The sequence below is a fragment of the Sciurus vulgaris genome (genome assembly GCF_902686455.1).
Source record: "Sciurus vulgaris genome assembly, chromosome: 11".
NCBI classification, from domain to species: Eukaryota; Metazoa; Chordata; class Mammalia; order Rodentia; family Sciuridae; genus Sciurus; species Sciurus vulgaris.
The window spans coordinates 44,184,017-44,209,111 of record NC_136472.1 but is presented as its reverse complement, the minus strand read 5'-3'; the positions used below and the strand labels follow the sequence as shown (position 1 = coordinate 44,209,111).

General features: G+C 32.3%; 1 protein-coding gene across 2 annotated transcripts in view; it reads right to left on the bottom strand.

The window, feature by feature from the left end:
• The window catches only part of KIF18A (kinesin family member 18A), a 75,957-nt gene that overhangs the window by 40,407 nt on the left and 10,455 nt on the right, over positions 1-25,095 (bottom strand). For both annotated transcript variants that reach the window (XR_013757865.1, XM_079105155.1), the window contains exons 4-11: positions 23,157-23,261; positions 22,484-22,594; positions 20,077-20,274; positions 17,769-17,945; positions 16,377-16,451; positions 16,051-16,163; positions 12,099-12,261; positions 7,217-7,381 (exon numbers count right to left, since the gene is read on the bottom strand). Coding sequence is in view for 1 of the 2 variants with exons in the window: in XM_079105155.1 (XP_078961281.1) it covers positions 7,217-7,381; positions 12,099-12,261; positions 16,051-16,163; positions 16,377-16,451; positions 17,769-17,945; positions 20,077-20,274; positions 22,484-22,594; positions 23,157-23,261 (1,107 nt within the window). In the remaining variant the exon portion in view is untranslated. The remainder of the gene's footprint in view (positions 1-7,216; positions 7,382-12,098; positions 12,262-16,050; positions 16,164-16,376; positions 16,452-17,768; positions 17,946-20,076; positions 20,275-22,483; positions 22,595-23,156; positions 23,262-25,095) is intronic.

The following is a 25,095-nucleotide window of genomic DNA, read 5'->3' as shown; positions in this document are numbered from 1 at the left end:
GGCTTATTATGTTTCCAAATGAATTTCATGACTGCTTTTCCTATTTCTTTGGAGATAATCATTGATATTTTATGGGAACTGCACTGAATCTGTATAGTGCTTTTGGTAGTATGACCATTTTGACAGTATTAATTCTGCCTATCCAAGAACATGAGAGACCTTTCCAACTTCTAAGGTCTTCAATTTCTCTACTGCTCTGTAGTTTTTGTTGTAGAGATCTTTCACCTCTTTTGTTAGACTGATGCTCAAGTATTTTTATTTTTTATTTTTTGAGGCTATGTGAATGGGATAGTTTTACTAATTTCTCTTTCAGTGGATTCATCATTGGTGTATAGAAACACAATTAATTTATGGGTGTTAACGTTATATCCTGTTACTTTGCTGAATTCATTTATGAGTTCTAGAATTTTGGAGGGTCTTCTAAATATAGAATAAAGTCATGAGCAAATAGGGATAGTTTGATCTCTTTTTTTCCTATTTGTAACCCTTTATTTCTTTCTTTTGCCTAGTTGCTCTGGCTAGTTTCAAGTACTATATTGAATAGAAGTGTGAAAGTTGGCATCCCTGTCTTGTTCTTGTATTTAGAGGGAATGTTTTCAGTTTTTCTCCCTTCAGAATGATGTAGGCCTTGGGTTTAGCATATATAGCTTTTACAATGTTGAGTTATATTTCTGCTACTCCTAGTTTTTCTGGTGTTTTTAACATGAATGGTTGCCATATTTTGTCAAATTCTTTTCCTGCATCTATTGAGATAATCATGTGATTCTTTAAGTTCTTTCATGTGATGCATTACATTTATTGATTTCCATATGTTGAACCAACCTTGCATCCTGGGATGAAATTGACTTGATCATGGTGCACTTTTTAAAAAAAATTATTTATTTATTTTAATTAAAATTTATAAATTTACATAGGGCAATCTTGTTTGTTATTTTTTCCCCTCCCGCTCTCCTCCCACCCCTCTTTTCCCTCTATACAGTCCTTCCTTCCTCCATTCTTACCACCCTCCTTATCCCTAACCTTAAACCTAACCCTAAACCTAACGCTGACCCCTTCTACCCCCCTTATATGTCCTCATCCGCTTATCAGAGAGATCATTCGTCCTTTAGTTTTTTGAGATTGGCTTATCTCACTTAGCATGATATCCTATAATTTCATCCATTTGCCTGCAAATGCCATAATTTTTATCATTCTTCATGGTGGAGTAATATTCCATTGTATATATATGCCACAGTTTCTTTATCCATTCATCAACTGAAGGGCATCTAGGTTGGTTCCACAATTGGCTATAGTGAATTGAGCAGCTATGAACATTGATGTGGCTGTATCTCTGTAGTATGCTGATTTTAAGTCCTTTGGGTATAGGCCAAGGAGTGGGATAGCTGGGTCAAATGGTGGTTCCATTCCAAGCTTTCTGAGGAATCTCCATACTGCTTTCCAGAGTGGCTGCACTAATTTGCAACCCCACCAGCAATGTATAAGTGCACCTTTTTCCCCACATCCTCGCCAACACCTATTGTTGCTTGTGTTCGTTCTTAATAATCGCCATTCTAATTGGGGTGAGATAGAATCTTAGGGTAGTTTTGATTTGCATTTCTCTTATTACTAGAGATGTTGGACATTTTTTCATATATCTGTTGATTGCTTGTACATCTTCTTCTGTGAAGTGTCTGTTCCTTAGTCCATTTGTTGATTGGATTATTTGTATTCTTGGTGTAGAGTTTTTTGAGTTCTTTATAGATTCTGGAAATTAGTGCTCTATCTGAAGTATGAGTGGATAGTTTGAATTCCTCTTTTCCAATTCATATCCCTTTAATTTCTTTGGTTTGTCTAATTGCTCAGGCTAGAGTCTCAAGAATGATATTGAATAGAAGTGGTGAAAGAGGGCATCCCTGTCTTGTTCCAGTTTTTAGGGGGAATGCTTTCAATTTTTCACCATTTAGAATGATATTGGCCATGGGCTTAGCGTAGATGGCCTTTACAATGTTAAGGAATGTTCCCACTACCCCAATTTTCTCTAGTGTTTTGAGCATGAAGGGATGCTGTATTTTATCAAATGCTTTTTGTGCATCTATTGAAATAATCATGTGATTCTTAACTTTTAGTCTGTTGATATGGTGAATGACATTTATTGATTTCCGGATGTTGAACCAACCTTGCATCCCTGGGATAAAACCCACTTAATCCTGGTGCACTATCTTTTTAATATGTCTTTCTATGTAATTTGCCAGTATTTTATTATGATTTTTACATCTATTTTCATCAGGCATATTGGTCTGAAGTTTTCTTTCCTTGATATGCCTTTGTCTGATTTTGGTTTCAGGGTAATATAGCTTCATAGAATGTGTATGGAAGAACTTCTGTCATTTTTATTTCATAGAATAATTTTAGGAGGATTTGTGTTAGTTTCTTCTTTGAATGTCTGGTAGAACTCTGCTGAGAATCAGTCCGGTCCTGGTCTTTTCTCTGCTAGTAGGCTTCTGTTGTCTGTTTCAATTTCCTTATGTGAAATTGGTCTGTTTATATTTTCAATATCCTCCTGGTTCAATTAGAGCTAGTGGTATATTTCCAGGAATTTGTTGATGTCTTCACGATTTTCTAGCTTATTGGAGTATACATTTTCAAAACAGTTTCTGATTATCCTCTACTTTGATAGCGTCTGTGGTGATATTTCCTTTTGTATCTTGGATTTTGAACAATTTGAGGTTTTTCTTCCTTTCTTTTGCTTAGCTTGTCATAGGGTATATCAAGGTTATTTTTTCAAAGAACCAACTTTTTGTTTTGTTGATTTTTTTGAAATAATCTTTTTATTTGAATTTCATTGATTTTGGCTCTGATTTTCTTACTTCCTATCTTCTACTGATTTGGGTGTTCTTCTTTTTCTAGGGCCTTGAGATGTAATATTAGATTATTTATTTGATGTGTTTCTATTCTTTTAATGAGCTCAATGCCATGAACTTTCGTGTTAGAACCATGTTCACAGTGTTCCAGAGATTTTGACATGTTGTATCTCTATTCTAATTTGCTTCTATGTATTTTTTTTATTCAATATCTGATTTTTTTCAGCTATCCATTTGTCATTCAGTAGAGTTATTTGGTCTCCAGGTGTTAGAGTAGTTTCTTTTTTTATTTATCTTATCATAGATTCTAATTTCATGTCATCATGATCTTATAGAAGACAAGGTATTTATCTATCTATGTATCTATATTTGTATTTGCTAAGAGTTGCTTAATGGCCTATAATATGGTCTATTCTAGAAAATGTTCCATTTGCTGCTGAGAAGAAAGTGTATTCCATTATTGACTGATGAAATATTCTATATATATTTGTTAAGTAGAAATTATTGTTTTGTTTTAGTCCTATAGTTTTCAGTTTTTGTTTAGAAGATCTATCCAGTGATGAGAGGCATGTTAAAGTCACCTAGTATAATTGTGTTGTGGTCTGATTCATGATATTGAGAAAGGTTTGTTTGACATACGTACATGCTGCACTGTTTGGGGCATACATATATTTGATGTTATTTCTGTTGTATGATTTGCTCCAGCAGAACGAAGTGTCCTTCTTTGTCTCCTGTAATTAACTTTGGCTTGAAGTCAACTTTATCTGATATGAGAATAGAAACCCCTGCTTGTTTATGAGATCCATGTGAGTGATATGCTTTTTTCCTCATACTGTCACCTTCAGTGTATGGTTGTCTTTGTGTATGATGTGAGTCTCTTAGAGACAGCATATTCTTGGGTCCTATTACTTAATCCAATCTGCCAGGAGATGGTTTTGATTGATTTAGTCCACTGACAGTATTGAGAGATGAATTTTGGTTCCTGTTATTTGGAGTTAGTTCTAGTTTTTCAAGTTGAATTAGATTTTCCTTTGTTTGACTATTCCTCTAATTTCTCCCTTTGCTCGTTTTCATTTTTAATCTCCATTTCTTCATTAAATATTTTTGACTGTATTTTGTACTACAGTGTTTATGGGTATGAATTCTTTTAACTTTTGTTTATCATGGAAGGTGGTTATTTCAACTTCAATTTTGAAGCTTAATTTTGCTGGGTATAGTATTCTTTTTTTTTTTGCGGTGCTGGGGATTTGAACTCAGGGCCTTGGGCTTGCAAGGCAAGCACTCTACTGACTGAGCTATATCCCCAGCCCTGGGTATAGTATTCTTGACTGGCATCTATTTTCTTTCTGACCTCCTAGTTTTGAGGGTCTGGGTTGAGAAATTGGCCGAGATCTGGATTGGTTGCCCTCTAAATGTAACCAGTTGTCTTTTTCTAGCAGGTTTCAAAATTCTATCTTTTTGTTTATCAGGCATTTTCATAAGAATCTTGCTTGGTGTGGGTCTGTTGTAATTTTGTATATTTGGGGTCCTGCAGGTCTCCTATATTTTCTATTTCATTCTTAAGATTTGGAAAATTTTCTGATAATATTTCTTGAAAATATTGTGTATTCCTTTAATGTGTACTTCAGAGCCTTTATCTATCCCTATGAATATTAGATTAAAGGTAATGTTATCCCATATTTCTTGATAATTCTGTTAAAGGCCTCTTAACATCTCTTCTCCAAAATCAACTTTATTTTTAAAATTACATACTTTGTCTTCCAGGCCTGATACTCTTATCTTCCAAGTGGTCTAATCTATTGGTGAATGTTTCCACTGGATTTTTAATTTGGTTTATTGATTTCTTCATTTGGAGTACTTCTGATTGACTCTTCTTCAGTATCTCTGTCCCTTTAATGAAGTGATCTTTCACTTCCTGTTTTTTCTGATTTCATTCCTTTCATGATATTTTGAACTCAGTTCAGTTTGACAATGAATTTTCTAAATTCCTTCTCTTATATTTTCTCCACTGTGGTGTCAACAGTGTCTGCTGTTGAGACATTCTGGGTTATTTGGGGTGGTTTGTTTCCTTGTTTTTTCATATTGTTTATGAGTCCACCAAATAGATTTGAAGCAGTAGTTTCTACCCTATGAATGTACAGTGTCTCTGAAGGTTTCCAGGACCTCACAGATTAGGGAAGCCAAATATAGCAATGACCTTGCAGACAATCAGTAATCCTGCTGCTTGATACCCAATCACTGAGGTATGAGAAATTTCATTTCTCTTTTGTCCACCATCTTATTCTTTCTTATCAGCTGTTTTATTTGAAACTTTATATCCAGAATAGTTCAGTACTCTAACAGGTAATATGATAGAGGCTGTTGCATTCTAAGATGATTCTCTACAGTTTTAGATGACTCAAATCTAGCAAGGAATTTCCGAAGTTAACTTTTCTAACCTTATACAATCTCAGTTCTGCAATGAATCATTGTCTCATTTTTAAAAATACTTTTAAATCATTATGTCATCTTAAGATGGACATATCTCAAAACTGTGCTTTATTTTCTTCCTATGATATTCTTAAAGTTGTGTCAATAGCTTGGCTTCACAAAACATAAATAATTAAAACACATATAAAATTGTATGAATGTGACCTCCCCAATCTCCCCCCTGGGGGTAGGACCTACATAACTTGAATCAGATTCTCAAAGGCATCTATGATTCCCAAAAAGTTCAGAATCACTCTTCAGGAAGAAACAATGAAAATATGTTATATAATACAACTAACTTGGTTATGTTCTCTTTGTGCATACCTTCCTTTGTCTATTGATGTTGGTGGATCCTCAATAAATCTCTCCACTGAAAAACTATTCTGTCTCTATTTGTCTTTGTCTTTCTTCGTAAGAAAGGTATCTGTTCCTTCCTGATCCTTTCATTATTCTGAGCTGTCATCATTGACCATTCCTGCTAGTCTCCTTTCCACATTCAGGTTTAAGTTTTAATGTTAAATCATTAGTTTCGGCCTCCCCACCCCCCTGCCCCCCATCTATTAGTAGTGATTATAAAGCATTTATACCCATTGCTAACTGGAAAATTCATTCCTCTACTCATGATGCATTGGCTAATATCTTTAAATTATAAAAAAATTAATACCTTTGAATATTAAAGATCCCTAGCATTTGTTACTGAATATTTTCGCCCATCTCTATTTTCAGGCATATTGTTCTGTTTCAGAAATTTGAAGATTTTTACAGCCTAATAACAATTAGCTGAAATAAACTACAGAGTTTTACAGAAAGTATCAATGAAGTAAAGACTTTATGAAGCTTTTCCTTTTTTTTTTTTGCAGTGCTGGGGATAGAACCCAGGGCTTTGTGTTTGCAAGGCAAGCACTCTACCAACTGAGTTATCTCCCCAGCCCGAAGCTTTTCCTTTAAAAAAAAAAAAAACACTGAAAATATTCTTTTAAAGTATTAGGTACTTGGATCAAAACTAGTTACTTGGTGGCATTGCTGGTAGGTGCTTATCCCATATTTACTTTTTCTGTCTTTCTTATGAAGAGAACTCTAATTTTGTTCCAGGTGATAATGTATTTAGGAAAAAACAAACTAAAAATCACTTTACTAAACTTCCTTGTATCTAGAAATACCCTTGTGACATAATTCTAGCTAACGGACAGTCTCTTAGGAATTACTGCAAAAGTCTTTGTTCTCTCAGTGTAGAAATTCTTTCCCCACTTCTTTTTCCATGGTCTAGGTATGAAATTCAAACTACAGATGAAACACTAATATTATAATCATGAAATGACAACATGAAGACATTGATGATAAACTGGAATTGCCTACATAGAAGACTTACTGTTAAGGGAGCAAAACAAAGCCCAAATGGGTAAAGATACTAAAGTCGGATATAACTTGTAGCATTGTAGCAAAACAGTCATTGGCCTCAAGTATATAAACATAACCTTTGCTAATCTAATGAAGAATATCCTCAGCTACACAAGCAATCATTTTTAGCTGTAACACAGTTAATGCTAATCACATTTAAAACTTTTTACACAAAATATCTAGATTTAAAACAAACTTCAATTACCTACATGATGAATGTTCATAGAAATAGAATTACTTTATTCTAACTTAAGAGCTACCTCATAGATGCAAATGCTTAGGAATAACAACATTTAAAAGTAACTCTAGTCTTCTGACAGTACAAAGAAGGCAAGTCTAGAAGGTATTTAGGGAGTAGAAAGTATATTCAGTTAAAAACAGTAAAATGAGTAATTAACTCAGAGAAATGGGGCAACATCCTCTTATGAAAGATAATTTTACAAGGAAGATAAGTTTAAAGATCTCAGTTTTTACAAATATTAAATGTGAATGTACAAACACATGTGTACCTTTGGAATATGGCCATTCTGACTTAAGAGTCCCATTTCATTTTCCACACGATGAAGCCAATTAGTATTATCATCAAATCGCTTCAACTCTTCTTCCTTCTTTTTCTCTAGGTAGCAGCGACGAGTTTTCAACATAGCAAGTCTATGATCTCGTTTACAAGTAGCCTGAAACACAATGCATTTAAAGAGTCCACTAATTTTCATGATATCTGCTGTACATATTAGCAAAGTAGTTGGTATAGTTTATTCAGGTAAGCTATGCTTTTTGCACTTAAAGCTATTTTTTTCCTTGAAATCTCACAGTACTACTGCTTGCAGGGCAACGGGAAATTGAGTTTTAAGTCATTTTTTAAAATCATGTGTTGATAGTTTATGGTTATAAGAAATACAATAGCCAAATCAGACTATAACTTTCTGGTGTGTGTGCTAAACTGCATTCCTTCCAATTTATTGCATTTATAAAGTTTATACCAGGTCAGATAAATTCTATGATTTTCTTATTCAAAATCAAAGCACACACATATTGTGTTGTTTTCTCCAATTAAAAAAAAAAAAAAAAGAGGAAATGGTGTTATATTGGTTCTGCCTAAAATTCCTTAAGTTGGCTGATACAAAAGATAACTTAGAGAACTTGTCAATATCTGATCTCATCTGATGATTGGTTCAGGTTCCATAATAGATACTGTGACTAATTTTGGTGTTTTACACAGACATGAACTGAGATCAGAACTGGTATTTAGGTTTCTTATCCCAAAGATCTCATACACTATCATGGAACTGTGGGTCAGAATAGCTTAACCTCTCTGGGATATTTACTGACAGGTACTGAACTGAATAATTACCAGGTATGAGGAATATGCCTGAAACAATAAATCCCCATGGATTAGAACAAGCATTTGTAGCTGGTTTCAAAAAAATTAAAAATAAAAAGCACAGAAAATAAATTTGAAATTGGTCAAAGACTCTACTCTCTTTGGGTGAGAAATTTTTTCTTCTTAAATTTCATAAACAATATATTATTCACAGTTGAGGACATATAACAAAAAACAAAAAAAATATGATTACCTTCATCTGAATGGAAGATAGGAACTTATAAAGGATTAGGGTCAGGCAAATGTGATAGCATAGACAAATCATAGAGATCTACATATTTCATTGGATCTCTCCTTCAAGGGAAATATAAGATCACTTCAGAATAGAGTAAAATGATCAGGGAAAAAGGGTTGCAAGGCACTGTCATTCTAATGAATGTTCTTCACTGTAGTGATTTCTCTGGTGACATTATTACATTCCAAACACTCTAGTTAAAACATTGACAAAACAAAACAAATTACTTAAACAAACAAGAACAAACCTAAATAGTTGAAAAGATGAAGATAAAACAAAACAAAACTCCAAAAGATTAGGAAGAGGAGTAGGATAGAAAGTTATAATGCAAATATTTTTCAAGGGTGGTACAAACTGACAAAGATCTCTACAACCTTCAAAGATCACTGAGATACTTTCATTGGATTCATTAGGTCAAAATTATTTTTGTAAAAACATGAAGAAGTTATTGGTCCTTTTAATTCTTACTTACACATATACTGTAAGTAGTTTTCCAGAGGCTAAGTGATGTGTTATATCACAACAGAATAAAAAAGGAGATAAGTGAATACAGCTGATATTAAAAGCAAGGCATAAAGAGATCTGCAAAAAACAGAACAATGCTACTCTTCTCATTACCTATTTTTGTTTGTTAGGAAAAAATAATTTGTACAGTCATATTTCACAAAATAGTTATGAGCATTATTATGCAACAGGCCAATTGTTTTTGAATGAATAATAAATATATTTTTGTAAATCTCAGTTTTGATTTCTTGTTTTTGTGGTATGAGGCTTCACACATGTTCAGTAAATACCCTACCACTGAGTTTACATTCCAGCCCCTTAGTTTTGATTTCTAATAGCAATAGTGGTTGATGGAATCCAACTAAATGAAAGTGCTTTGAAATCCCAAGTAATTTTTAAAGGTAGAATGGGATCCTGAAACTTAAAGTTTAGCAATACTGCTTAACAGAAAATGGGTGATTTGATGTCTTGACTTTCTTCTGCTATTTAGCAGGTGTGAAAACTCAGGCAAGTTAATCTCAGTGGGTCTTCAGTCATCTCATCTGAAAAATGAAGATGAAAGTATTGTACCTGCCTGAAGGAAGGCAGATAAATTAAATTATCTTTATTTCACTCTAACTCTTAGAAGCAAAAGTAAGTAATGATTTGTGGGTCTGAAGGCGGCAATATTTAATAACAGAAAGATCCTAATCAAAAATTCAAAAATTATGTTTTTGACTTTACTTCTAATATTTATCAAATGTATCCTTAATGATGATTCTTGATGGGGATGTTTTCCACTGGGGGATCCCTCAGTGAATCATTGTTCTGAAGTGGCAAGTACTTGGAAATATACTGTAAACCAGGCATATTAGACCTTGACATTAAGAGGGAAATGTTTTCCATTAAGGGTCTGAAAAAAGCTTTATATATTTAACAAAATTTCCAGAACACTACAAAGTCATGAGAGAGAACAAACACATAATTCTAAAATTTTAGATGTTTCTGTTGCATTCTATAAAAGAACTGCTAATATGGAAACTCACGTTTTTTCATTAAAATTAATTTTATAGATTATCTTTATGTGGCTATAAAACTATTTAGGAACTTCACTTTAATTTCAGAGTCCATACTACAGAACTATTTAAAGACAAATCAATGCTATGCGATTCTTTCAGTACTTCTGATAATAAACTTATTTTGGGAGAGGGTCCAAAATACATAAAATTCCTTGCCTTGGAAAGCAGTTTGACTTCTGTATAAAACCAAAACAACTCAGCCTCTACATGCCTTTCTATGTTTCTCAATGGCTTAACTAAAACCAATAACTTAAAACAAAACAAAGAAAAATGAAACTGAAGAAATAAGTGAAACCTATTTCACTACTTTATGTCTCAGATTCTTCTAGACACCCACATTCAAAATTCAATGAAGGAATGAAGACAGAATAAAATAACAATCTAAATTAGTTTGGGATTAAACAGACCAAGCTTATCAATTGCACTAAGTAGTTTATTCAAATGATTTAAAAATGGCACTTAGTTCTAATAATGTACTCAGACCTCCTTCAAAGACTGTCTGGGTTACAAAAATAGATTCTCAATTCCCGACAACCATATAGTTTTCACAATGTGTCCTATTATCCTACCTTCCCAATTCCCAATTTCTTGTCATTATTTCCCAATATGGCAAATGTGTATTACAGCATGTACCAACTCCAATCTATTCATAGTTGTTTGGCTACGTTAAATGCAGAAAGATTGTGGCAATTAATTAGTGCAATTTGCTATGAGAAAGGAGTAGTGCTGGCAAGACATGTTGAGTATATGTCCTTCTATACAAGTTCTACAATTTTAATCTGCGTATTATACAAAGTCAGTCCTTCATGTAACAACGTCTTGCTCATATATCCAATCTCTTTGCAATGATATGATTCTCCCAGATCTATTTCCACATTCTTAATTCTCTCTTCTACTAAATTTAATATGCAAAATAGCATAGGGACGAGAATAAGAGCACAGGCACAAGAATAAGCTTGCTAGAGTTTAAATAATAGCTGAGCCACCTATAAGCTTCTGTAAACATTGGCAAAATGACTTAACTGTGCCTTCATTCCTCATGTTAATTATGAAGATAATAGAAAATATTCCTGGAAATCTCCCCACCCCCCATATTTGAGTATACCGTGTGATGTCTTTATCTCTGTTATATTATGACTTTATTCATTTTCACAGTTTGTATCAGATTTCACTAGTATCTGAAGTTTGGGGGCTTCAGTCATATTTGCTCTCTGTTGACTCTTGTCTTTGGTGAATTGTGTCACCAGATATTTTACACTTATGGACTGTAAGTTCATTAGTGGCAAGAGTTCAGGGTTTGTTTCTCTAGGCTCAATTTACATTACTTCTGTGAAGTTTCCAAAAAGCATTGCTGGTTTTATACTGTTTTTTTATTTATTTATCTTTATTAGCTTGTCAAATTTAGGGGTTTTCGAAACAAAATTTAAATTTTTTGTAAGGAATGTAAACCTAAATCACTGTGAAAAGTATATTATGATAGCCTTGAAATGAATTTTTTTTCCTTATCCCTTTTAATTATGTGCTTTTTGGCAAGATTTCCTCTGGTCCCCCATCCCTTCTCTGAATATGGATCAAAGAATATGGATCTCTGAAGTTTCCGGCTTCACGTGGGAGCTTAAATTTCTAATTCACTGTTTCTCTTGGGTATCTTACCTAAGTATTGGTACATGTCAAAGACAGATAGTGGGAGTGGTCTATATGTGTGTGGAGAAGAGAGCAAGCAGTGTACTATATTTTAAATAATAATAAAAGATAAAAAGTTGGTTTGCTTTTTATTAGGGCAACATCAGTGATAAAATATAACTGTCCAAAAAAGAATACCCCTGCCCTCCCAAAAAACCCCCAAAATCAAACTTCAGTTGGTCTAAATAAATTATTTCCTGTATCTGATAAAGTGCTTCCACCGTCCCATCTGTGGTAATAAATTCTCCTTGAGTGTCCTAACTGCATCTTAGGAGTGAGTTCCACAAGCCTTCAGAAAAATAATAGCTGCAACTGACATTTTGCTCTTTTGGTTTCCTTTTTGTTTCAGAAACCCAAGAATTTGAATTTTTTCTGGTATTCTTATGGGTTTAAAATAATGTTTGCTGTATTTTCTCCTGCTTTTCCAAGTATTTATTGAAAATGAGTGATTAAGTAACCGTGCCTATCAAATTTTTAGAATTCCCATGTTTTTACATTATCTAAAATTTAATTATAAAATTGTTAAATACCTTTTCTACTTTTTCTTCAGAACACATCATTTCTATTTGCTTATGGCACTGTTGTTGATAGAATGACTTAAGTTCATTTTCTTTAAGTAACATTTCCAACTTAAGATATTCTTGTCTGATTTCTTCCCGATTCTGGAACAAGCAGTTAAGAATTTCTTGAAATCTACCAAAAATAAAACACATAGAATTTCATTAATTTTTTGATAAATCATGTAAAGTTTACTAAAAGAAATGAGTGAATAAAATAATCTATTCCACTCACCAACTTATACTCAATGATAAAGAACACAGAGGTTAGGAATGTTCCTACTACAAAATGTTTTAAAAGGGGTATTAAGTTTATTTCTACTATGTTAGGCTTCTCTCCATCTACCAATGAAAATGATGCTATTGAAAAAACAGGCAATTGCAATACTGTATTCTGTCTATGCTTATGTTTAAATGTAATCTGACTACTTAGAAAAATAAAATATTTTTTGTTTGGAGGAAAAAGATAAAACCTGGATCTATACTATGCTAATTCTCAAGGCCCCATGAGCAACACAGCATTGTGTGTTGTTTTGGTGTTGGCTCACTGTGAAGAAATAAGCAGGAGGAGGCATAATCATATGGTGCCTCCATGGCCCCCTAGGGAAAGCAAGAGAGCCAGATTTTAGTTTTGGAATTTGTTACAGTGAAAAACACGCCATACGGTTAGGTACCCCCTACAGCCTGGCTAAGAGTCAACTGATACTGCCAGGACGCAAAACATCCAAGTTTACAATGTGGTGAATCTAGAAAAGCCACACAGTTTCTTTCAAAGAGGCGAAGAATCAATAGATCTAAAGCTATTTATAATCTATAGATCTAAAGAATCAAAGTTGGGGTGTTTGAGTCAGATCTCCAAAGTCCAAAGACTTAAAACTAATTAACTCCTATGAGATTTCTTGAGGAACCTGCAATTCTGCACCTTTCAGGGTCAGCAGAATACAGGTTATAACAATATTTTAATCCTATAAAGATATGTTTGCTTTCAAGTCATAGTTCAGTTCTGATACATAGTTGCAATATAAACCACATACTGGCAAAAATCTCAAAAAAGAATTAACTGTGAAGACTTTAAAATAAAATCAAGTACGAGCATTTAAAAATAAATGTTCTTTGGCCAGAATTTAAGATAAATTTGTAAGTATCTGTGGCAAAAATACTGCCAGTGTACGTCAGTAGTTCTTAATGAAATCCTACTGGGAATGAAAAGAAGCCACAATACATTGACTTTACTGAAGTTTTGTCAAACTAATAAATATTTCATAGGAAATATGTATGAACATTGTGATTTTACTGTATTGTATTACACCAATGCTAATGCCAGTAAATGAAATAAGTTATCTTTAGGTGATACCCAATGATAATTTCTTAGTTTTCTGTAACTTTTTACTCAAGGACAATATTAAATACTTGCCAATTTTGTGATTTTGTGGTCTAGACATTTTATATGGTGATATTTGCTGATTATGATGAAGGAAATTAGTATCAAAGGTTTCTATAGAGAGCTTCTTTTTAAAAAAAAAAAAAACATCATTTAAAACAGAGTTCTAAAGAACTGATTAATAACTATTTCCTAGTCATTTAAAATGTTTGAGTTAACTGGAATACAAAAATTTGCACTGATATTTTGAGGTAATACATAAAGTATTAAACTAACATGATTTTCTTGACATAGCCACAAGTTTTAGAATTGTTCATTATAAAGAACAATTGTATTTTCTTTTAGTTACTTCCTTTTGAACATTAGCTTTCCAAACGGCTTTGATAGACAGTAAATGCTATATATTTTCCCTTAATCTGTTTGAGTTATATAAAAATATTTTTTTAAGTTTTATAGAAAAAGGCACTTTGAAATTCACGGCAAGGAAAAATATGATGGATATAATAAAGCTGTTTCATATATTTCTTTTAGGACATTGCTATTTGTGGGAAAATGACAAAGGTTATAGGATATATAATTTTATAATCATAATTTATGATTATAATCATAATTATAATCATAAAATTATAATTTTATAATAGGATATATAATTTTAACTTCTTTAAAATACAAGTAAATTATTTAACATGTTGCTAGAACTAAAATCAAGTTTTTATTGATTAAGAGGTTGAAATATAAAAAGTTCAAATAAATGTTTTTTTCATAGCTCAGGCTATCATCCTCTGAATAATTTTATTAGAAGACTGCTCAATGATTTAAAGCTATTAACTCCAGAAAAGTTTACTAATCTCTAAGGTTTTAATTGGTAAAGTAGATTCATTCAGTTAGGTAGTGTAAGAAATTCTATTATTCTAACTTTGAAAAGCTAGTGGCTTTTTCAATTTTAAAGAAACTTATATTACCAGAGATAGTATCCATTTGCATGATGACCACAGCTATGTTTGACTAACAAAAGGAAAAAATAACAGCAACCAATAATAATACATCGGGGAGCTGGAGTTGTAGCTCAGTGGTAGAGCGTTTGCCTAGCACGTGTGGGGCACTGGGTTCGATCCTCAACATCACATAAAAATAAAGTAAGAGCATTGTGTCCATATATAACTAAAAAAAAAATATTAAAAAAAATAGATCAGAGGAAAAGCTTTCTTTGAAAGTTGGGGGCTGTGACGTATGTCTACATTTTCAGTGAATCAGGAGGTTAAGACAGAAGGATCACAAGTTCAAGGCCAGCCTCAGAAATTCAGGGAGACCCTGTCTCAAGAAAAAAAAAGGTCTAGGATGTGGTTCAGTGGTATAGCACCCTTGGATTCAGTCCCCAGTATCAGTATCAAAGGAAAAAAATAAACAAAAGGGTTGTGTGGATAAGACTAAATAAATATCAAGTAATCACTTATTTTTTTTTAAAGACATTAAAATTGGTGAGAAATAATAATGACAACAACAAAAATCAAAAGTCTAAAGAAATATAATAGCAATTTTATCTTGAAATGGATGGTTAAAGGGATTACCAGAAAATTTAAACTCAATATGCAATCTCCAGGGTAAACAGAACTCTTATAATATACAGATCTAGCTTATGCTATAGGAACAACAGATTCTTGTCATTGATGGAAATAACTGTTGTAATTACTTTTTATGAAGTTTTAGCCAAGTAGCATAGTGTGGAAACAGAAGAATTTACTCAAAAAATGATATTTCTTTCTCTTATCTGTGAGGAGATACCTGCCTTAACACTATTTGATAGGATTATTGTAGTGTGGAATGAATATGTATCTAAAAATCATCAAAAACGTACAAAGTGACATATGAAAGTAAATTAGAAGTAGTTTTAGGAAGAAAAAGAAAAAGAAAGCAGTTAATGATAGAAAACTCCTCCCTACCTCCCAAGCAATTGTAACAATTTTCCAAACTGACTCATGGGGACACTGGATCAAGAAATGTTAATCTTGCATAGTTCTACGAAGACAATGGGTTAATTTGGAAAATAATATTTGTCAATCAATTTATATCCAGAGATGCTCATTCAAGTAATTAAAAACTTAATAAGTTGATTAATAGAGCTATCAACAATAACATAGAAGAGAACAGATTTACATATAAACTGTACAAATAATAATAATGACAGAAAAAAAGAGGTAAGAGCACCACTAAATGAAGATTTTCAGGTGACACAACTTGCTTTATCTCTTCTACCTGATACCCAAGTACTGGTTTTCATCACTATCTGTAAAATCAAAACAAAAATAATCTGATTTCCAAAGTGTGCAATATAAACAGCAATCACTAACTTCCTGAATTCATTTGAGTGTGTACATGTGTGTGTGTGTGTGTATGTATATATATATATATATATATACATACACACACACACACACACACACACATATACATATATATACACATATAACAAATAAAGATAATTAACACAAAATATCTAATTCAATTAAAAAAATTCTTTCAAAATGAGATCTTATGTTATTTTACCTTTCAATTTCTCGTTCCTGAGGGTTTGAAATCATTAATTTTTTTTTGTCATTTCTGTCTGTAAAGGTTTTCTGTTCTTCATAGACTTTTAGTTTTTCTTTTAACATTAAAATCTAGTAGAGAGAAAATACTAGTTAAAAGATGAAATGAGTTATTTCTTTCTATTATGCATGGCCAAGCAAAACTGTAGCTACAGAAAATAAAACTGAATGAGCCAGATTTCAGGTTAGTAGGAAATACAATAATTTTTCAGACAATTAGGATAAAAGAATCTTATAACTAGGAATTGAAGGAGATTAGCATAACAATATAAACAGTATACATACCTCTGCTTTCTGCTCATTACAGATCTTTACATACTGAGATATATGATTGTTGAGACTAAGGACATTGCTCTTCAACTGTTAAAAGATAAAAATTATAATTGTGTATACAGGGATAATAATCACATAGTTACACACATGAAAAAAAGGGATTACATGTCAATTCACTTTCATCAATTATGATTTTCTGACAAATATGATCATGATTAATTATGCTCATGTTTAAAACCTGTGACAAAAGATTATTCTGAGCATATTAATATGAAATTGTCCTACTGTGAAAAATTCTTTAAAGCATTCATTCACAATATAATAAAAATTGCCTATTTTTTTGACTTTTAAGAAATTCAGAGATAATTTAAGTTTCACCCACTAATGAGTTTAACTAGTTCTTATTAAATGCTTATTCTATCTTATCCTTTTTATAATAGTATGGACCCCTTGGCAAATATGGAATAGTAGAGAGAAATTTAGACATAGTCAAGTCCAAATACTTGAACTCCCTGAGCAATGATTTATACAACTGCAAAGAAGAGTTAGAAATGCTTTCTGCAGTGGGTTGAAATAAGGATTACATGAAAAATATGTGAAACACCTTTGTATACAAGCTTCTAGTATGACTGATTTTAAGTAACATATGAACATTTCTCTTAGGATGACAACAAACTGCTCATCTTCAGACTCTTAAAGAAAGTAGCAGAGGGGTTGGGGAGAAGAGGAGGAGCCATCACACCAGTTTAACTGTAGGTCTCTGGCCTCAGGAGATCCTGAGGTTTTAAAAATACATCATGTTTTCACTTATTCTTTTTTCTTTAAAGTATCTGAAACCTGTGGCAAAAAAACTGCCCTAACCCATCACTAGTGAATTTTTTGAGCTATAAAGAAATTGACACATCAGCATTATGAATATGGAAATACAAATTATTATTATGAAGATTCTTTACTTTATAAATTGAGGCAGATATTACAGTGATTTTACAGATGAAGTACCTTAAGCTTGGAGAGATTAACTAATATGTTTTCAGGTACAAAGTATTGGTGCTCAGCTAAAGAACAGCAACAAATGTGGCAGCAACAAATGTGTTAAAGCCTTGACTAATTACTCCATGTTGTGACCAAATATCATGTGCCATGATGTGAAAGTTTGGGAAGAAAGGAACTAAAGCACCCTAGTATGCAGAAGATGGAATATTATCCTTTATATACATGCTCAAGATGCTTAAAGGTTTGACTAAATTAATTGGTCAATTGACCAGGTAAGTAAAGACATTTGCTCCCTTCATCTGCCTAACTCATTTGTAGAAATATAACCCTAATTAATGCTCTCATTAGAATTATTAAAATAATAAGCATTTAGTATGCTCTCTCAGAACGAAGGAAAGTAAACATACTTACAGAAGATTTTATATCCTTTGCACGGTTAGCATACTTAAGAGTATTATATGTGTCATCATAGAATAAAGAGGAAGGACTAACAGCAGCTATCATTATAGTTTGACAGTTTCCTCCAAGAGAATCCTTTAACAAGCGAGTAAGCTTACTATTTCTGTAAGGAACATGCTGATTCTTTTTCTGAAAGAACAAAAAAAGAATTCTTATGCCATTTTCCACATTTAAATGCAAACTTGCTACTACTTCACTGTAAGAACTTAAGCACTGCCTTACTTTGCCTAGACTTATGATATAATTGGTGATTGAAATGATTATGAATCTTATAGCTACTCAGTGAATATATAAAACAAAAATCCCATTCATTTTTAATTATCTCTAATGGATTAAGTATGAACTTTAGTTCATTAAAAAAAAACACACACAAAAGCTTCATTATTTGTGCCATATTAATATGAAAAGTTAGCAATAGGGCTTGGTATAGTGGCACACACCTATAATCCCAGCTCTCAGGTGGCTAAAACAGTAGGATCACAAGTTCCATCCCAGCCTGTGCAGTATAGCTAGACACTATAAATCGGTATATGCTCTATATAAATACACTAGAGAAATAGTAAGAATTCTGCATAGTACAAAGCTACATCTCTCCTTAAATAACCACCTAATATGGATACAAAATAAATAAAACATCAGACACTGCTTAAAATTGCAATAGAATCCTAAGAATTAAATTTTTAACGATTTCCCTTTACTTAAAAGATATTCAATACAATATTAAGCTAAGAGCAACATTGTGTTATCCAATGTATATTTTTGATGCTAAAGTAAAAAACCTAAGCAAAAAGTAACATAACTTGCTTCAGGTTAAAAAACTGATAATTCACAGAGCTAGAAATAGGTCTTAGGTTCCTGAACTCCTAGTAGGGTGGTTTTTATTATAAGTCTTTCCCAAACAGTATGGTATGTATACTGCTGCTGCTATTTAAAATTATTTTATAGGTATAAGACATGCATGCATTAAACCCAGACCCATAAGTGACTCAATAGGAGTCATTATTTAAAACTTAAGTATTACTACATATGGTAAATATCCTACTGTATGAATGGTTTAAATTTACAAAATCATGCTGTCTGCTTATATGTTTGATATTTTAATTCTGAATATAAAACACATCATGCTTTTGTAATTCTCATGTGATTTCAGTAACTTGTCCTTTTAAGACTACCCAATCATTCTAAAGTACTTCTCTCTAAATCGAAATGTAACATTTTCAAAAGTTTAACAGATATTTTTGTAAAGTTTCTCAGTCAGGTTTAGCTTAAATTATCATATTTCAATTTCTTGAAACAGGACACTATTTTTACAAATACAATAGTTATCAAATATACTGCATTTTAATAAGCACTGCTGGCATATAGATGTAAAATATTTTTAAATATATCCAAAGCACCTAGTAAACATTACCATATTAAGTGATTACACTTTATATGTTTAGTCCCCTTTCCTTTTCCTCTCTGTAAATTAATACCTAATTTTTTTCTCTGACTTGTGGATGTTAACACACAATGTGGGGGTGGGTATAGAAGTTCATTAAATTAGACAAAGGGGAATAAAGGGAAGGGACAAGGGATTCAAATAGGACAGATAGTAGAATGAATTGGACATACTTTCCGATGTTCATACATGAATACTTGAATACTTCATATATGAATACAGTGGACCTCCAAATCATGTTCAAACACAAGAATAAGATTCTAACTACAATAAGTTATACTTCACGTATGAAATATATGTCAAAATTCATCTACTGTCATGTATGTCTAAAAAGAACAAATAAAAAATTATAAAAAAACATTTAAAAAAATTAACAGTATATAAAGTATTGACCAGAACAGAATTTTTATTCTCAAAAAATTATTCTGTTTTCATGCCACTTCAATTATCATTCTTATTGTGCAGTGATCAAGTCACTTTAAAAACCAAGATCAAAATAAATGAGAAAAATAACAAAATTTAAAAAATAAATGATAATGCACCATAAAATATCATCAATTTGATATTCATAACTTTTTATTCAACTAATTCTAATCATAAAACTAGAAATTAAAAAGGAATAGAGTATCTTGAAAAGCAAAAAACCACCAAAACTAAAGGAAAATCTAATTTTATTTGATAGTCCAGACTCTCTGAAGCATGTGATCTTATCTGATATATTATTATAATTTGATTTGTAACATTTAAAATTGTATTAAATAGTATCTTTCTAGAAATTGTGTTTCAGCATTTCAAAATATTTAATAAATGTATACCTACCTTTGTATCTGCTAAGGCATTGATGACATTCCCAAGAGCTAAAAGTGATTTATTAATATTTGTGCCTTCTATAAATCTGGTCCCTTTAGCACTGGTAGCACTGGCACGCTCAGACCCTGCCAGGTCAATAAGTGACATCTTGGCAATACGAACATTTTGATTGATGCTTGCTGTTTTGTCTTGTTGTCTCAAATAAATCTTAAATTATAGAAGAACAGGGGGAAATAAGGATAAAAATTAACAAACTCATAGGGAAACCCATTTATTTTTTAAAAAGCATAAAAACAAAATTTTGTCATTTAAAAAATTAAACAAGGTACAATCTGACTGATGTTTAAGGGTACTGAATATAATCACTAGAGTTGAAAAAATATGAAATGAAAAGCCTTCTTATATGTGTATACTACAGGATAGATTTTTCTTTCTTTCTCCTTTTTTGTTGAAGTGCTAAGGGTCTCACATAGGATGTCATACATACTAGGCAAGTACTCTATCACTATGCCACATTCCTAGCCCTAGTTTGGATCTTAACTATCCCAAAGGCCTACGTGTTAAATACTTGTTCCCCAGTCTGGTGCTACCTGGAGGTGGTGGCAACTTTCAGAGGTGGGGTCAAACCCAAGCATGGTGGCATAGGCCTGTAGTCCTAGGTACTCTGGAGGTCTCAGGCAGGAGGATCAACTAAACCCTGAAGCCTGAGATCAGCCTGGGCAAGATATCAAGAGCCTGTCTCTCTCATTCATTCTCTCCTTTCCCCTCCCTCCCTCCCTCCTAGCCTTGTGTGTGTGCTCGCTCTACTCTCTCTCTCTCTCTCTCTCTCTCTCTCTCTCTCTCACACACACACACACACACACACACAATGGTAAAAAGAGGTGGTACCAAGAGGGAGATCTTTTGGTCACTGGGGATATGCTCTTAAAGGAGACAGCCAGGACCTCAGAACCTTTTCCTTCTATTTTCTCATCCAGTCATACATAAGGTGAAAGGTTTTGCCTCTCCATGCACTATTAGTCAGGATGCAGTGCCTCACCACAGGCCCAAAAGCAAGAAGGCTGACCCACCAAGGACTGAAACCTCCAAAAGTACATGTAAATCTTTTCATATATACAAACTGATCATCCCAAGTATTTTTTTTTTAATAGCAAGAGAAAGCTGACTAACACAGTATAACTGGGGGAATATAACTCTTGACCTGTTCGAAGTCAAAACAATTATCACTCGTATTCTGGTACCCCTTGAATCAAAACATGGAAGTATCAGAGGTAAGAGTGGGTGTGGGATGGGAGTTCTATAGAAATAATGTTCCTAAGAGAAAACCAAGGCAGTGGTCAGAAAGCTTTGCGTGCCTCTAGGATTGCTCTCAAAGGAAAACAGAATGTTGACCCAAAATGGAGAATATACTATATAACATATAATATATGTAATATATTAATGCATAATATTAATATTATATATGAAAAAGGTAGTAGTATGCTTGTTATTTTCAACTGCACAGTAAGGTATAATTTATTCAACGGCTTTAAGCTGTTTCTTAGTATTTTAAGTGACATAAAATAGGTGGTAAAGAAGAAAACCTATTACTCCCCTACAAAATTACTTAATTACATTTTTTTTTTTATAAAGCAAGGTCTAAGGTATTTCAGGGAAATTTCAGTGTTGCAGATAAATATTTCTCACAAGACTAATGATAAATAGCAGTAAGAAAAGAAAAGGTCAATGAAATTTTGTTTACTGGAGATTATTTGAATGGCTTAATTGCCTGAGATATAAATTCTTTCAACTGCAATATTTTCTGTTTCATAAGAATTTTACATAGCATAAATTTAGAATCAAGATTTATATAATCATTTTATGTAAAACGGACTAGGAGGTATAAGCAATGGCTACTAACCAATACTTTAGGTCTTTCAGGACTTGTATTCTTAACAAATGTCATATCAACTGCATCATTCTTTTTAAGGAATGCAGGTACTTACATGGTCCTTGCGATGAAATCTTTTAACAAGTGAATTAATATCCACCTTATCAAATAGCTCTGTTAATCTAGATCTATATAGGAGAAACCTTACTTTGAATATGGGATTATTTTACTGGAATGACTAAATATTTTCACCTGCTTAACAAAAAAAGCTTCTATTGCTATCACTTTACCATCCTGTCCTTATAAATTCTGTATTTTTGTGAAATCATATATTCACAAAGGTGAAAACTCATGTTTTTGATTTATGCATCTCAACTCTAAATATTCTTAGTGTTAACATATTCTTAAAAGCTGCAAAGTAAAAGAAGTACTGAGAAGAAGGAAGTCTACAGATGATGAGATCTTTTTCCTTATGTATGGAAATTATCATTGATGAAATGTGCTTCATTTATCTTAAATTTTACTTTAGAAGTAATGGGTCATTACCTGGAAAACAGCATGAGAACGAGAAGATGTAGCATTCATATCAGTGGGATGTTGTGTCCTGTTTTTATTTCCACTATCTAATAAGTGCAAAATTTCTTCTGAGGATTTGGGCTATAGAAGTTTAAATAGAAAAAAATACACAAATTAGAAATCCATGTTTAACAATATTTATTTTTCTTTGTGAGTATATGTGTGTGTGCACTGCTCAGGATCAAACCCAGGGACTCATACATATGAGACAAGTACTCTACCACTAAGGTACAACCTGAGCCCTTCTGTGAACTTTCAACAAACAAGACTTTTTAAAGGTAAAACGAAAATGTTTCCTAACACTCAATTGTATTAAATATCAACTGTGTATAACCTGCTTAGTACTTGGTAATGTATGATGAATAAAAGATAAATCCACTGTTTGCAGAGATAAAAATATAACTGTATTTAGCAGAATAAAACACAAAATTGAATGTTCAAGTAGACTTTTGAAGAAAAAAAAACCCACCCAATTCTTTCAAAAGAGTAAGACATCCTAATTAATATAATTCTGTATTTCATTAGTTTACTTCTTTCCTGAATAAGAAATAAGTAAAATGGAAAATAAGTAAATGGCTTGTATAAATGGCTAGTTATACATGTTATTATTGTAACCTGAGAAAAAAGGCATTTGTAAACATACCTGGTGTAATGTCAGACCCTGAACAACTACTCCTTTTTGGGCATCTTCCCGGACAGCAAGTGGACCAGAATTGACCAAGAGGTCACGGATCTGTTCATTGTAAACCTTAAAAACAATAGCAACACAAAACAAAAACCCACTTTGGCACTGAGGCAAAAAATAATAGTGATTATAAGACACACACAGAAATGATTTGTTATAAGGACCTTAAAGATAAAAGCAGCAGTTCATTTTTATTTTTTCATTCCTTTTATTTCATGTTGCCATATATTTTCTACCATTCCAAAAAATAGAAGTGTTTGATCATCTAGTTTTAAAATTGACACTAAAAATTGGAGTAATTATAACCTTACCCCATAATTCCTGGTACGATAACTATAGTAATATAGATATATGTAATGCTGCTGAGTTGCCTTTTCCTATATCCTGGAAATACGTAAATTTTAGAGAATAAATGTTAAATAAAACTCATACAGATGATATTTATCTCTTTAATCCTCCCATTACATTGTTTAATATACAAGTACTAAGGGAACTCCTCCCCATTTTAATGACGAGAGAACAAAGACAAAGAAATCTGTCCATGGTCACATAGGTTAATAGTAAAATAGAGACTGAAGCCTAGATAACCACTTTACTCCCTGAGATGAATACACATCTGTTTTCTATATCTGGCAACATTTAAAAAATAATTTCTATAAATAATACATAGAAGTAATATTATTGATTTGCTTTTATAAATTTATTGAAGGTACGAAATTTACTACTTGTTGCCAAACGAAAATTATAACTTCTACTGATAAGAAGTCTTTAAAGATTATTTTGGCTGGCTTGGTGGTACACCCCTATAATCTCAGTGATTTGGGAGGCTGACGCAGGATTGCAAATTTGACGCCAGATTAAGTAATTTAGACAGACCTCAAGCAACTTAGTGAAAACCTGTCTCAAAAAGAAAAACAGGAGCTGGAGTTGTGGCTCAGTAGTAGAGCGCTTGCCTGGTATGTGTGAGGCTCTGGGTTTGAAACTCAGCACCACATAAAAATAAATAAAATAAAAGAGCCAATGACAACTAAAATAATATTTTTAAAAAACCCCCCAAAAACAAAGCAAACAAAAAGCAAAATCCTCAAAAATCAAAATAATAATAAACAAGGGCTAGGAATGTAGTTCAGTGGTAAAGTGCCCTGCTTCAATCTCCAGTACCAAATAAATAAATTAAGTAAAAAAACACTTGTATTATTATTTCCTTCTATGATCTAATAAATAGCCTATAGTGAAAATTCATTGCTGGTACAATTCTCTACAAACAATGACAACATTTTGTTAAACTGTAATAAAGTTCAAAGTAATAAAATAATAATATAAAGAGATAATTTTTACTTCTTATTTTTTTGATGAGTAGCACTCATTTTTCTATTGCTTTCCATATCCACTTCAACCATACTACACAGAATGATTAATCCCAAGTTGATTTACACATTAGACTCAAATGGGAGCTTTTGTAAGAGGGCAGGGCCACACCCCAGACCTGTGAAACTAAAATATCCAAGGGTTGAGGTCTAGCCATAAGTAATTTTTTAATATAAGCAATTTTGGTGCATGAGCTATCCATAAATGGTACTGTCATATCACTAACATAATGAAAGCAAATACAAATTAACTGAGTAAAAAATTATGAAAATATTAGTTTAAAAGTTCTCCCATTTAGAAAAGATTTACCAAAAACAACAAAAAACAAAACAAAGATCACTTTCATTTTTTTAGATATCCTGAATGCAGAATAATTCATTTTACTTCTTGATGAAAACCAGTTTTACTTCATCTCCAAGTTTTAGACTGATAAGGAAACTTTTAGCAACATATTTGATTTTAATCAGTCTTTGAAAGAAACTCCCATAGTAGGAATCAAACTATAGAGTGTTAATGAGAGAAATTTTCT